At 39.0% G+C, this 14,652-nt stretch overlaps 2 protein-coding genes across 2 annotated transcripts in view; one reads left to right on the top strand and one right to left on the bottom strand.

The window, feature by feature from the left end:
- The window catches only part of DNAH12 (dynein axonemal heavy chain 12), a 229,604-nt gene extending 224,221 nt beyond the window's left edge, over nucleotides 1–5,383 (bottom strand). Inside the window, exon 1 of the mRNA XM_073811265.1 lies at nucleotides 5,034–5,383. The gene's annotated coding sequence lies outside the window, so the exon portion shown is untranslated. The remainder of the gene's footprint in view (nucleotides 1–5,033) is intronic.
- A 280-nt stretch (nucleotides 5,384–5,663) lies between these two features.
- Nucleotides 5,664–11,201, top strand: PDE12 (phosphodiesterase 12). Its single transcript, XM_004328555.4, has 3 exons — nucleotides 5,664–7,118; nucleotides 8,106–8,184; nucleotides 8,701–11,201. Exons 1-3 carry the CDS (start codon nucleotides 5,811–5,813, stop codon nucleotides 9,141–9,143), a joined length of 1,830 nt encoding a protein of 609 aa, XP_004328603.1. The 5' UTR covers nucleotides 5,664–5,810; the 3' UTR covers nucleotides 9,144–11,201.
- Nucleotides 11,202–14,652: the final 3,451 nt, after the last annotated feature.

Consider the following 14,652-nt stretch of genomic DNA (forward strand, 5'->3'; position numbering starts at 1 on the left):
GGACTTTAACACTCCACTTTCACCAATGGACAGATCATCCAAAATGAAAATAAATAAGGAAACACAAGCTTTAAATGAAACATTAAACAAGATGGACTTAACTGATATTTATAGGACATTCCATCCAAAAACAACAGAATACACATTCTTCTCAAGTGCTCATGGAACATTCTCCAGGATAGATCATATCTTGGGTCACAAATCAAGCCTTGGTAAATTTAAGAAAATTGAAATTGTATCAAGTATCTTTTCTGACCACAATGCTATGAGACTAGATATCGATTACAGGAAAAGATCTGTAAAAAATACAAGCACATGGAGGTAAGCAATACACTACTTAATAATGAAGTGATCAGTGAAGAAATCAAAGAGGAAATAAAAAAATACTTAGAAACAAATGATAATGGAGACATGACGACCCAAAACCTATGGGATGCAGCAAAAGCAGTTCAAAGAGGGAAGTTTATAGCAATACAATCCTACCTTAAGAAATAGGAAACATCTCAAATAAACAACCTAACCTTGCACCTAAAGCAATTAGAGAAAGAAGAACAAAGAAAACCCAAAGTTAGCAGAAGGAAAGAAATCATAAAAATCAGATCAGAAATAAATGAAAAAGAAATGAAGGAAACGATAGCAAAGATCAATAAAACTAAAAGCTGTTTCTTTGAGAAGATAAACAAAATTGATAAACCATTAGCCAGACTCATCAAGAAAAAAAGGGAGAAGACTCAATAGAATTAGAAATGAAAAAGGAGAAGTAACAACTGACACTGCAGAAATACAAAAGATCATGAGAGATTACTACAAGCAGCTCTATGCCAATAAAATGGACAAACTGGAAGAAATGGACAAATTCTTAGAAATGCACAACGTGCCAAGACTGAATCAGGAAGAAATAGAAAATATAAACAGACCAATCACAAGCCCTGAAATTGAAACTGTGATTAAAAATCTTCCAACAAACAAAACCCCAGGACCAGATGGCTTCACAGGCAAATTCTATCAAACATTTAGAGAAGAGCTAACACCTATCCTTCTCAAACTCTTCCAAAATATAGCAGAGGGAGGAACACTCCCAAACTCATTCTACGAGGCCACCATAACCTTGATACCAAAACCAGAGAAGGATGTCACAAAGAAAGAAAACTACTGGCCAATATCACTGATGAACGTAGATGCAAATATCCTCAACAAAATACTAGCAAACAGAACCCAACAGCACATTAAAAGGATCATACACCATGATCAAGTGGGGTTTATCCCAGGAATGCAAGGATTCTTCAATATACGCAAATCAATCAATGTGATAAACCATATTAACAAACTGAAGGAGAAAAACCATATGATCATCTCAATAGATGCAGAGAAAGCTTTCCACAAAATTCAACACCCATTTATGATAAACACCCTGCAGAAAGTAGGCATAGAGGGAACTTTCCTCAACATAATAAAGGCCATATATGACAAACCCACAGCCAACATCGTCCTCAATGGTAAGGGTTTTTTTTAATATAAATTTATTTATTTTATTTTTGGCTATGTTGAGTCTTCGTTGCTGCATGCAGGCTTTCTGTAGTTGCAGTGTGTGTGGGCTACTCTTTTTTGCAGTGTGTGGGCTTCTCACTGCGGTGGCTTCTCTTTATTTCAGAGCGCAGGCTCTAGGCGCACGGGTTTCAGTGGTTGTGGCTCGCAGGCTCTAGAACACAGGCTCAGTAGTTGTGGTTCATGGGCTTAGTTGCTCCGCAGCCTGTGGGATCTTCCTGCACCAGGGCTCAAACCCATGTCCCTTGCATTGGCAGGCGGATTCTTAACCACTGCACCACCAGGGAAGCCCAGGCTTGATTATATAAAAACACTTATGGATAACGACACCAAAATGATTCTCCAATACTATACAAAAAGATTTTTCTATTTCTTAATAGAAATGATGAAGATCCTAAGAGAACTTATGAAACAAACTTACTATGCTTTAAACTATGTATTGTTATTTCAAAATTAAGAATGGGAGTGCAGGAAAAAGAAATGAGTCCATATGCTTAAGAGTTCTTTATGGAGCTAAACTGTGTTGTTTTACATAAGTTCTTTGACTGAATTTCTTTTCTTCGAACTAAGTTTATGATTGCTGTTATAGTAACATTAATTATACTTATATTAAGTGATATAGTTGTATCTCAATTTTAAAAATGAAAAAAATGATATAGCTGTATCATATACATACTATGCTATATAGTATATTAATACATAATGTAATCATAAATTATGATAAATATTTTAAAATATAAGAAACAAATAGCACTGTTGGTGGGACTGTAAATTGATGTAGTCACTATGGAAAACAGTATAAAAACAGAAGTTCCTCAAAAAATTAGAAGTAGAACTACCGTATGATTCAGCATCCCATTTCTGGTTATATATACACACAAAGGAAACGAAATCAATATCCCAAAAACGTCTCTGCACCCCCATGTTCTGTGCAGCATTATTTACAATAGCAAGACATGGAAACAACCTAAATGTTAAGTGTCCACAGATGGATAAATGGGTAAAGAAAATGTAAGATATATAGACATAGAAATGATATAGATATATAGATACAGATATATAATGGAATATTATTCAACAATAAAAAAGGAGATCCTGCCATTGTGACAACATGGATGGACCTCAAGGGCATTATGCTAAGTGAAATAAGTCAGACAAAGACAAATACTGTATGATTTCGATTATATGTGGAATCAAAAAAAAATTAATTCATAGATACGGACAACAGATTGGTGTGGGGGGAGGGATGGATGAAGGAAGTGGATGAAGGTGATCAAAAAGGTAAAAACTTCCAGTTATAAGATAAACAAGTTCTGGGTATATAATGTACAACATGGTGACTACAGTATATGTGAAAGTTGCAAACAATAGATCTTAGAAGTTCTCATCACAAGAAAAAGAACTGTAACTATTGATATAATGGATGTTAATTAAACTTATTGTGGTAATCATTTGGCAATATATACCTATATCAAATCATTATGCTGTACACCTTGGACTAATACAATGTTATATATCAATTATATCTCAGTGAAACTGGAAAAAATAATTTAAAAAGAAACAAATAAATAGAAGAGATTGATTCCCTTAAACAGAAAGCAAATAGAAATTATTAAATTTTGGGGACTTTCCTGGTGGCGCAGTGGTTAAGAATCCGCCTGCTAATGCAGGGGACATGGGTTCAATCCCTGGTCTGGGAAGATCCCACATGCTTTGGAGCAACTAAGCCTGTGTGCCACAACTACTGAGCCCACATGCCACAACTACTGAAGCCCACGTGCCCTAGAGCCTGTGCTCCGTGACAAGAGAAGCCACCACAATGAGAAGCCCACTCACCGCAACGAAGAGTAGCCCCTGCTCACCGCAACTAGAGAAAGCCCACACGCAATGAAGACCCAATGCAGCCAAAAATATATATATTAAATTTTGAATATATGAGAAAATAGATTACCCTGAAGTGATATCAACAAATTACTCAAAATTTCTGAGTGCTATCCCTCAAAATTAGTTTCATGTTGACCTTAAGTTAAAAAAGATAAAAGTATATTAATGATCTATGCCAATGTTATTAACTGAGGGTAATTACAAGAAACTTGTCTTCACACACTAATTCCTGCAGATATACGTATAAGTAATAAAAATAACTCCAACAACCGTAACTTTTGATTAGTGAAAGTTAGCTTGTGTTTCTTGGTATGAATTGAGAATGGATGAATAAAATGATTTCTATTAGATGCTTCTCCTTTTGGCATGAGGAAAAGCATAGTATTGGTTCAGTCTTGTAATCTCAAATTTTAATTATATAATTTATATACATAATTGTGCTACAGTTTAGCCTCATAAAATAAACACACCATTTATTATTTTTAAGTCTGTAGAGTTCAGATTAAACTTTCTTTGGGAAGTTGTGAAACTTCCAGAACACTTGCAGATACCTTCTCCTGAAAGAACTGACAAAAGATAATGTAAGATAATGAAAAGAGGAAGGTACTGAACCATGGGTATACTACATTCCTATCTGTGCAAAAAGTGGGGGGAAGGGTATAAATTCATAAACGTTTGTGCATGCATAGAAGTCAGAGGCGGGAAGATTACCTTTTTTTCACTACAAATATGTTTTTACTCTTTGAAGTAATTTAAATATCAAAAAAAAAAAAACCCTAAAAGAAAGTATGACACTTCAAGGCATGTGTCTCAAACTCGGATTAAGACTGCTACAGTGCTACAGAGTTAAATTAGATCAGCTTGCTTGAAGGAGAGTCATTTTCTAATAGGGTTTGTTTTTTTTTTTAGCTTCCCGGAGCAGGTTGCAGGATCTTAGTTCCCAGACCAGGGACTGAACTCTGGGCCTCAGCAGTGAAAGCCTCGAGGTGTAACCACTGGACCGCCAGGGAATTCCCACATTTCCTAATAGGGCTTTTATCTTTTAGCTTATTTAAGATTGAGTTCTGCAAAGATGCATGAAGAGAAGTGCCATTTCAAAATTTATATTTGCTAATGTGGGTACTATGATACTATGAACTGGAGTACTGAGACTTATTTTCTTAAGCCAACTGATAAAATGTAATGACTTTTACCCTACACTGTAGCCCCAGATTACATACATACCACCAGGCAACCAGTTACCTTGTCAAATACTTGCTGCGTGGGGAGAGGGGAGGACAGGAATATACATTTCAAATGACTGCAAAATGCATCCTTCTTTTAGAAAAGGCTTATTTTCCTTATTGTAAGCCAGGGGAAAGGGTATGGCTTATTATTAGATACCCAATAAATAAACATTCCAGTTGTAGGAGACGGGAAAATACATACAAACATATCACTTGTCGAGAGAAGGGAATTCTCAATTTGTTCTCTGAATCTTCAAGAGTTGTTTTTTTCTTCAGTTAATCAGAGTATTAATTATATTTAACACAAAATCTGTTTCTTTAAATACTTTCTTCATTTGGCTTTCAAAGAAGCTACATTTCTCATATCCTCTTACTTACTGGCTATTCTCAGTCTCCTGCCATTCATTCAGCAATGTCTGTTTGGTCTTGAGCAGGTAACTTAATCTCTCTGGTCCTCACATCCGTAAAAGACGTTTTTAGCACAGTCACCGCTCACTGACTGGGAGCTACTATATATCGTTCGTAGTTACTACCACAAAAGCCCTGCTCCGCGCGTCGGCGCTGGCTAGGCCTGAGGTGAACCCACCACACCTCGGAAGAGGGTGAGCAGCCTCGGGAATGCTGTGGAAAAGTGAGCAACACTTTCCACACCCGAAGCCAGGCTGGCAAACCGGGTGGAGTTCCCTACGCCCTCGCGCGAGGAAGCCCCAGGAACCACCAGAAGGCACGGGGTTAACAACCAGGAACTGCGCCAGCCTCCGCCGGGGAAGCGAAACCCGTGACACCACCCCAGCCAGTTCCGTTTTGGGCGCGCCTTCGCTTCCGCCCGCTAACTGCACTTTCGATAAAACCATGGAGTCTAATATTTCCCTCTGGAACTTCTATATTTTCTTCATTTTTCCAGCCTTATGACTCTGGTTGTAGATAAAAATTAAGCTGTGATGGATTAGAGACACGAGTGGCTATGGAAAAAAGGAGCTGGTGAGCGGGCCTGGCGAAAGTGCGTGGCGGGAGCACAGTACGCCCTCTCTTCGCCGGCCGGAAGTTGAGGGACTGAATGGGTTCCGGAACCGGCGGCTGCGGCTCTTCTGTTTCTACCTGACGCTTAACGGTCGCCCAGGCTCAGAGCTCGTCAGCCTCTGGGCCGCCAGGTTCATGTGGAGGCTCCCAGGCGCCCGCTCCGCGCTTCGTGGGGTCCGTACGGCAGTGGAGCGGCACAGTCGGGCCGAGGCGGCGACTGAGACCGTGGCAGGCGCGATGGAGCGCGCTGTGGTGCGCTGTGTGCCCTCGGAGCCTAAGCTAAGTCTGTCGTTCGCGCTGGCCGACGGCAGCCACAAGAACATGCAGCGCGACCAGAGCGAGCCGCTGGGTCGGGCCCTCAGCCGGATCGCTACCAATGCCCTCAAAGGCCACGCGAAGGCGGCCGCCGCCAAGAAGAGCAGGAAGAACCGGCCAAACGCAAGCGGCGGCGTGTCCTGTGCGGGGCCTGGGCCCGAGCCGGCTGCAGCCTGCGAACCCGTGGTGAAGCTGTACTACCGGGAGGAGGCAGTGGCTGAAGACGTGCTCAATGTGGACGCCTGGCAGGACGGTGCGGTGCTGCAGATCGGCGATGTCAAGTACAAGGTGGAGCGCAACCCTCCCGCCTTCACCGAGCTGCAGTTGCCGCGCTACATCATGGCCGGCTTCCCGGTGTGCCCCAAGCTCGGCGTCGAATTTGGGGATCCCGCCGGCTCCCTCTTCCGCTGGTACAAGGAAACCAAACCCGGCGCGACAGAACCTGAGGGCGGAGGCCCCTCATCGTTGTCTCCCTCTTCGCCCTCTCCTGGTTGGACTGAGACGGGTGTGGACGAGCGCGTCTACACCCCGTCCAATGCCGACATCGGGCTACGGCTCAAACTTCATTGCACCCCAGGCAATGGGCAGCGCTTCGGGCCAAGCCGGGAGTTGGAAAGTGTGTGTCCAGTGGAGGCCGGGCCCGGCACCTGCACCTTTGACCACCGGCATCTGTACACCAAGAAGGTGACGGACGACGCTCTCATCCGCACTGTCTCCTACAACATCCTGGCCGACACATATGCCCAGACTGAGTTTTCGCGGACGGTCCTGTACCCGTACTGTGCCCCTTACGCCCTGGAACTCGACTACCGCCAGAACCTTATCCAAAAAGAACTCACGGGCTACAACGCCGACCTCATCTGTTTGCAGGAAGTTGACCGCAACGTGTTTACAGACAGCTTGGTGCCGGCCCTGGAGGCCTTTGGGCTGGAGGGCGTGTTTCGAATCAAGCAGCACGAAGGCCTGGCCACTTTCTACCGGAAGTCCAAGTTCAGCCTCCTTAGCCAGCATGACATTGTTTTCCATGAAGCCCTGCAGTCTGACCCACTTCACAAAGAACTGCTGGAGAAACTGGCCTTGTACCCATCAGCGCAGGAGAGGGTGCTCCAGAGATCTTCTGTACTTCAGGTAGAGTAACTCCGCCAGTCTCGACATACTCGTTCTGGAAGGGGCGCCGGGGCCGGGGGTGCTTATAGAGAAGAAACAGTCCAGATTTTACTGAAAGGTGTTTGCTCTTGTATCTTAAGCACGTAATTTAGCCTTCCTTCCTTCCTTCATCGAGCAGATACTTATTGAGTACCTGTAATGCGCCAGGCACACTACAGGTTGCCTTGAACAAGACAAACAGGAACTTTTCATAGTGCTTATGATTTAGTGTTTAGCTAAATACAATAATTTAATAGCTAATATTTTCTTACTACTTGCCAAACACTGTTTTGACACATTTTAAAGAATTTAAATTTTAAGTCTCTGGTATGTTGTACAAAGTGCTCCGTAAATATTAGCTGTTATTTTAATTTTGGCTCATAGTAATCCTAATGTTCCCATTTTATAGATGTTATTCTAAAACTCTGTTGTCCAGAGTTTTTAGGTAGTTGGTTTTGTTCATAGTAAGAAGGGCAGCTGCCATTTTTTGAGCACCTACTGTGTCTCATGCACCTCTGAGTAAGCTTATTTAATTGAATCCACACAATTAAATGTCCTCCTTGAGGTGGATGATATTGTCTCTTTTTTACTCATGATGAAGCTGGTTTAGGAAAAAGAAGTGTCCCTCTCCAGGTCTCACTGCTGTAAATGGTAGAGTGGGTATTCAAAGCGAGTTCTGCCTGACTACAAAGCCCACGCTTACCCACAGAAAAACACGGGCTCCAACCTTAGTGTTGTCATCTAAAATGTATTCATGCTACCTCTGTGTATTGGACTGTTACTAAAATGTTATGCTGAATCCCATTCATTTATATTCCAAAACTTAAAATTAAATTTCATAATTTCAATCATACTTCATCAGCAGGGAGGCATATGGAATAAAGTGTCAGTTCATCATATAGTTTTAGATTTTTTAAAAATTCAGATTGGGAAATAGCATCTGAACTTGGCATTTTCTGTTTATTTTAGGTTTCTGTTCTTCAGTCTACAAAGGACTCTTCTCAAAAGATATGTGTTGCTAATACCCATCTCTACTGGCACCCCAAAGGTAAGTTTTATTGGTTTTCTCAAGTGGCTTGAACGTGGTAATGTAACGTCCGTAAAAGCTGTTTTACACAAATACATCTCTTTTTTTTTGAGTTTTATTGAGATATAGTTGACATACAGCGCTATACAATTTAAGGTGTATGGCATAATGACTTACACATATTGCAAAATGATTATCACAATAAGTTTAGTTAAAATCTATTACCTCATATAAATATCCCCCAAAAGGTTTTTTTCCTTGTGATGAGAACTTCTGGGGTTTACTCTCTTAGCACCTTTCAAATATACCACCCAGCAGTGTTAACTATAGCCATTGTGTTGTATATTACATCCCCAATACCATTAATCTTATAACTGGAAGTTTTACCTTTTGACCACCTTCATCCACTTCCTCCCCACACATACAAATACATATCTTGAATGTCACCCAGATACTGTGGTTTGTTTTTTCTTTGTTTTTTTTAACTTAAAGGCAACTTTAGAAAGTACTTAACATTAATGTTTTTTATATTCATAGGTGGGTACATTCGTCTCATTCAAATGGCAGTAGCCTTGGCTCACATTAGACACGTCTCTTGTGATCTGTATCCCAGCATACCAGTTATATTTTGTGGGGACTTTAATAGTACCCCATCAACAGGAATGTATCACTTTGTCATCAGTGGCAATATTCCAGAGGATCATGAAGACTGGACTTCCAATGGGGAAGAGGAACGATGCAACATGTCTCTTACCCATTTCTTCAAACTGAAAAGTGCTTGTGGTGAACCTGCTTACACAAATTACGTTGGTGGCTTTCATGGATGTCTGGATTACATTTTCATTGACTTAAATGCTTTAGAGGTTGAACAGGTGATTCCATTACCTACTCATGAAGAAGTTACCACCCACCAGGCCTTACCTAGTGTTTCCCATCCCTCTGATCACTTAGCACTTGTATGTGATTTAAAATGGAAATAGATTTGTGTCTGATGGAATTTAAATCTGCTTTAGTAGGAAATTTAATATGAATCAAAGCTATGTGTAACCTTCAAAGAGGAAAACTAGGCACTAAGGTAAAATATTCTTACCATGCGAGTTATGTTCTAGTGTCTTCATTACATGACTATCATAATGGTTGCATAACATAGTTTCTCTACCCTTTTTTTTCTACACTTGGAGGAAAACAAATATATTTATGACTAGCAAGAAGAACACTGGGTACTTTTTATACTTTTTTTTACTAGTAATTAAGAATTTTGTAAAAAAAATAACCATTTGAATGATCCTGTAATTTTTCTATCATAACACATTTCAAATTAAATCATGTATATATAATTAGGGGGAAAGCGCATACAAGTTAAAGTGAGAGGCTTATTCTGACACATGGAAGGAATAACATTAGGGTCTACCTCTACCTCAATTTGGTTAGCAATTTAATACAACTTCAGAGCTTTAACAAAAAATTAAAATATACCATTACCAATTCCTATTGCTTCTCATCTTTCATTTTTCAGTTATCATAAGGCATCTTCATTCTCTTAGGATTTTAATTTTTAGTGTATAGTACAAATGGACATATTTATATTCCCATTCTTACTTGCAGCTCATTTTAACTTTCAGTATGCAAGCACAATTTACTATTTAAAGTGAACAATAACATCGTCAACTTGATCCTGTTGTCTTTAACGCCTTTGCCCATGGAAAATGTTCATAAATCAACAGGGTATTTGACATATATTAGACTATAACACAATACATTAGATATGAGAAACTGCCTATTGATACGGACTTGCAGTTGTGGATGAACCATGGAGCATTTCTGTGCTACAAGTATTTTCAAAATTGTTTTTTTTCTAAATAGAAAGGGAGAGTAGTAGTGGGGCTTTTGAGCATCTCTCGAATAAACTTCTTACAGACTTGAGCATTATAGTTTGAGTTACAGAACACTGTATATGTAATTACATACTGTAAAAAAAATTTTAAATATGAAGCCAAACTCTTGAAAATTACAAAGTATAGTTTTACTGATTAGAGTCTAGCCTAGAGTAGTAACTGAGCTTTTCTAACTCAATTATCACCATACCTTATTTTTAATGTTTTAGCTGTTGCGCTCTTGTTCAAAAGAACCAAAATGTTCTCGTTTTTCTGCATTTAACTTCTAAGCTTAGATAGGTAGAGCTCACTTCAAGAGCTCTGATTTTCCAGTCATGAAGGCCTTTGTTCCACGTTTAGTCTCTAACCCGATACCATAAGAACTTTCATCTTTTGACAAAGTAACCTGTATTTTCATATTCTGCTCACTAGCCAATGTATTGTTTACTCTTAGTAATTTTGAGAATGAGAGGGTTTTACTTGCACTTCAGATTGAACCTTGAAGTGCTTAAAAGTACGTGCCGGAAAAATTAGGGTGGCAGTTTCCTGGGATCTTGTTTAGAAAAGGCTGTAAGTGAAAAATTGATGCTACCAAATTGTGCCTTCCTAAAAAGCATCTTGAAAGCATTTTTTAACATCAGTTTACAAATATAGAAATAATATATTGAAGCCAGAATCTGATTCTTTTGAAATTTTTTTTTCCGTTTTAATATTTGGTTTTGGTTTGCTTTCAAACAAACATGTTGACAGGACTTACTACAGTAAGTTGAGAGAAAAAGTTTAAGCAAAAAAGTTGAGAAACATAAAAGAAAAAAGTGTAACATGACATCCTCATGCCCATGAGAAAAACATACAGGTCCTGTATTAACACCACAGCTAGCTAGATGGAACTCTGCTCAGAAAAATTCTAAACACTTATCAAACATTCCACATCCTGACACTTTAAATTTGATATTTGCTGACTAAACAATGATCAGATTGTACACAGGCATTTCAGAATATTAGAATATAGAATATTATTTTGAAGTGCATATGCTTTGGTCAAATCTCTAGCATATAGATGTTAGTATGGTTAGTCCAAATGTAGGGAACACTAAGAAAACTGTATAAATAGCATACCAAAATGTCCTTGTATATGAGCTAGAATAAAGTGTTATTCAGAAATGTTTAAGTGTTTAAAGCCATCTCTGTGATTGAATTTTTCTATTACATTTAGATTTTTTTAGTACATTTAATTATAAAATATGGAAAGTAGTAACTCCGGTGAACCACATTTTACGATGTTACAAGTTCTTGCTATAGGAATTAACATCCTGAAAATTTTGTTATCAATGACAAACTACTATTACAGAACATATTATCCTGTTAAATGCTTTTTTTTTTAATTTTATTTTTTTATTTTTTTTTTTGCGGTATGCGAGCCTCTCACTGCTGTGGCCTCTCCCGTTGCGGAGCACAGGCTCTGGACACGCAGGCTCAGCGGCCATGGCTCACGGGCCCAGCCGCTCCGTGGCATGTGGGATCTTCCCGGACCGGGGCACGAACCCGCGTCCCCTGCATCGGCAGGCGGACTCTCAACCACTGTGCCACCAGGGAAGCCCTAAATGAATTCTTATACAGTTGCCACTACAGACATACACACTGGTAGTTCATAATTCATTAGTGAACAAATCATTTCTGGCTATGTGATGTTCTTTAAAATTCTAGAAACTAAAATCAGTTGTTTCAAATTTTCAAGAATTTTACTGGTTGGTGACGTTTTTGTCATCAAAATGTGGTGGTTTCAGTCCAAAGGTAGATCTCTGAGCAACATAATATAAGGGGGATAAGTCCAAAGAACACTACTGTGGGAAAATCTCCCTGGTGGAAATTGACACCTTTAGATCTCACATTCTCCAGCTATGAAATACAGGCAGAAATTCCCTACAAACTAGTCTGAGACAAAACCAAAACCCATATATAATGAAAGATAAAAGTTTGCACTACTGGTTTATCATAAGACCCACATGGCAACTCAAGAGGGAAGATCTTTCCTAATAGCCAACCAGTTTTCCAAACATGATTCAAAAACATTTAAATGTGGGAATTCCCTGGCAGTCCAGTGGTTAGGACTCCATGCTTCCACTGCAGGGGGCAGGTTCAATCCCTGGTCAGGGAACTAAGATCCTGAATGACACGCAGTGCAGCCAAGAAAAAAAAAAACAAAACAGAAATCAATGACATTAAAAACAAGAAATCAATAGAGAACACCAACTAAACCAAAAGCTGGTTCTTTGAAAAGATGAATAAAATTGATAAGCCTCTAGCCAGACTGAGGATACAGATTACCATTATCAGAAATGAAAGTGAGGACATCACTACACATCGCATGGACTTTAAAAGTCAGTTTGGGGACTTCCCTGGTGGTCCGGTGGTTAACACTCCACCCTTCCAATGTAGGGGGCTTGGGTTTGATCCCTGGTTGGGGAGCTAAGATCCAACATGCTGTGCAGCATGGCCAAAAAAAAAAAAAAAAAAACATGCAGTTTGATCCCAGTAAATATCTGGAAATAATTATTACTACATGTGAGATAATTCTGTGTATACACTAATGAAAATGAAGTCTCAGTAAATGAGACACTGATACTCTGGAAGATTAAGATAAACATTTCACTTACGTTTTATTTTCATTGAAGAATATATAAGGTAAAGGGGGGAATCCATGGAAGCAAACATGTAACAAAATACCACCACAGAAAAGCAACTGAATGATTTGAGAAAAAAGACAATGGGGAATATTATGGACAACAACAACAAAAAAGCCTATTAACAGAGGGACAGAAAACAGAAAATGGTTCTATCCTCAACTCTGATGCTGCTAGTCAGCCTTTAAGGGAACCACAATCCCTCTTCAGCTTCTCTGTTAACATACTTAACAATTATTTGACAGAGTATTTTTTAATCTGTGGGTATAATCAACTGTTCTGTATAATACAGGAGGGTCACAGAGACCTCTTTTTGATTGATCAACACTACATTTAACATTTGTGTAAACAGTAAGCAATGAATAAATGTCAAGTATTTCATAAAAGAGTACTGATCATGTCAATAAATTAGGACAGTGATAGTGATTTTATAAGTTTGCATTGTTTTCAAAGAATGTTAAAACACAGTGAAAGGCATTCTAGGGAATATCTCTCAATTTACATTTTTCCCCAAAGCATTTACTCACTTCTACTTGGAAAAAAATAGAACTTCTCAATTTAATTTAAAAACAAAAACAAAGAACTACCACCAGGACTGAAGAAAAAGAATAACTCCTTGGGGTAAAAACATGCCAAATCGGGCTTCCCTGGTGGCGCAGTGGTTGAGAGTCCGCCTGCCGATGCAGGGGACACGGGTTCGTGCCCCGGTCCGGGAAGATCCCACATGCCGTGGAGCGGCTGGGCCCGTGAGCCATGGCCGCTGAGCCTGCACACCCGGAGCCTGTGCTCCGCAACAGGAGAGGCCACAACAGTGAGAGGCCCGCGTACCACAAAAAACAAACAAACAAACCAAAAAAAAGCCAAATCACCAAGTTAATGTTTTCTTTAAAACATAAAAAAGAACAAGCAATCTTGCAAATCTTTATTTAACCCATTTAGCAAAAATTAGGCAATTTTAGATTCCTAATGCAGTCATTTCCAACAATGGTAGTAGTAAGAGCTGCCATATCTTGAAAGTAAGATTATATGGATTCTCTTTATTCTATCTTCAGAGTTCATGAAAGCATCTTTGACTTACTTGGTTTAGTCTTTTAAAAATTAATACAACAGTGGTAATTTAACTATGATCCTATCATTGAACCTCTGAAGTTTTGTATCCCCTAGTTGAACCCCATAAAAACCACACATACTATATACCCTTATCTTAGTTTTATCCAAGAAATGAGACCTTTCTTATTTGGAGGGAAGAAGGAAGAATTCATCCAGTGGGCTAGAGAAGATGCACTTACATGAAATAACACAAGTTTAGCATACACTTTCTCCCAGTAACCTGTTTCACAATCACCAACTACTTAATTCTAAATTCCTTTTGCTTTGTCCAGTAGTTTTTTTGTTTTTGTTTTTTTTACAATTCAAATATACACATTATTTTACAAGCATGTATTGGCTTTGAAACCAAGATTCCAATCCATAAATTTATCTAAATCTAAGCCATTAATAATCATAAAAATGCAAGGTTTATGAAATACATAAAACGTTAGATTACAGACAAAAACTAAGTTACTCATAAGGTTACCAAGTTGAGTTCTTAAGAAATTAACAGACGTAATTCATGAGGTACTACCCTATGACAAAGATTTAGTCACTTTCTGCAGAAGTTCTGAAATTTGTGAAGCTAAAAAAGAAAAGTGTTTGTGAACTTTGTTCTCCTACACAGGAGAGCAGCATCACTAACCGTCTATGTATTACGAGATACAAAAAACACTTGAATTTTTTTTTAAACGAATGTTAGCTGTGAAACAAACACATGCATACATACTTTGGGAGCAGTTCATTTTATTACAGCTTTTTACTCTTGATCTGACTTTAGAAATGTACAGCATCAAAATGGTATTTTATCAAAGACGACTAAATTCTTGAAATTGCTCCTC

Source organism: Tursiops truncatus, chromosome 10 (assembly GCF_011762595.2).
Source record: "Tursiops truncatus isolate mTurTru1 chromosome 10, mTurTru1.mat.Y, whole genome shotgun sequence".
Taxonomy (NCBI): domain Eukaryota; kingdom Metazoa; phylum Chordata; class Mammalia; order Artiodactyla; family Delphinidae; genus Tursiops; species Tursiops truncatus.

What these genes read in the sequence shown, in the direction of transcription:
- PDE12 (XM_004328555.4), top strand. Translation starts at nt 5,811, where the DNA reads ATGTGGAGGCTCCCAGGCGCCCGCTCCGCGCTTCGTGGGGTCCGTACG. An exon ending in AGAGATCTTCTGTACTTCAG is followed by an intron (nt 7,119 to 8,105) that starts GTAGAGTAACTC and finishes TGTTTATTTTAG; the next exon opens with GTTTCTGTTCTTCAGTCTAC. An exon ending in TCTCTACTGGCACCCCAAAG is followed by an intron (nt 8,185 to 8,700) that starts GTAAGTTTTATT and finishes TTATATTCATAG; the next exon opens with GTGGGTACATTCGTCTCATT.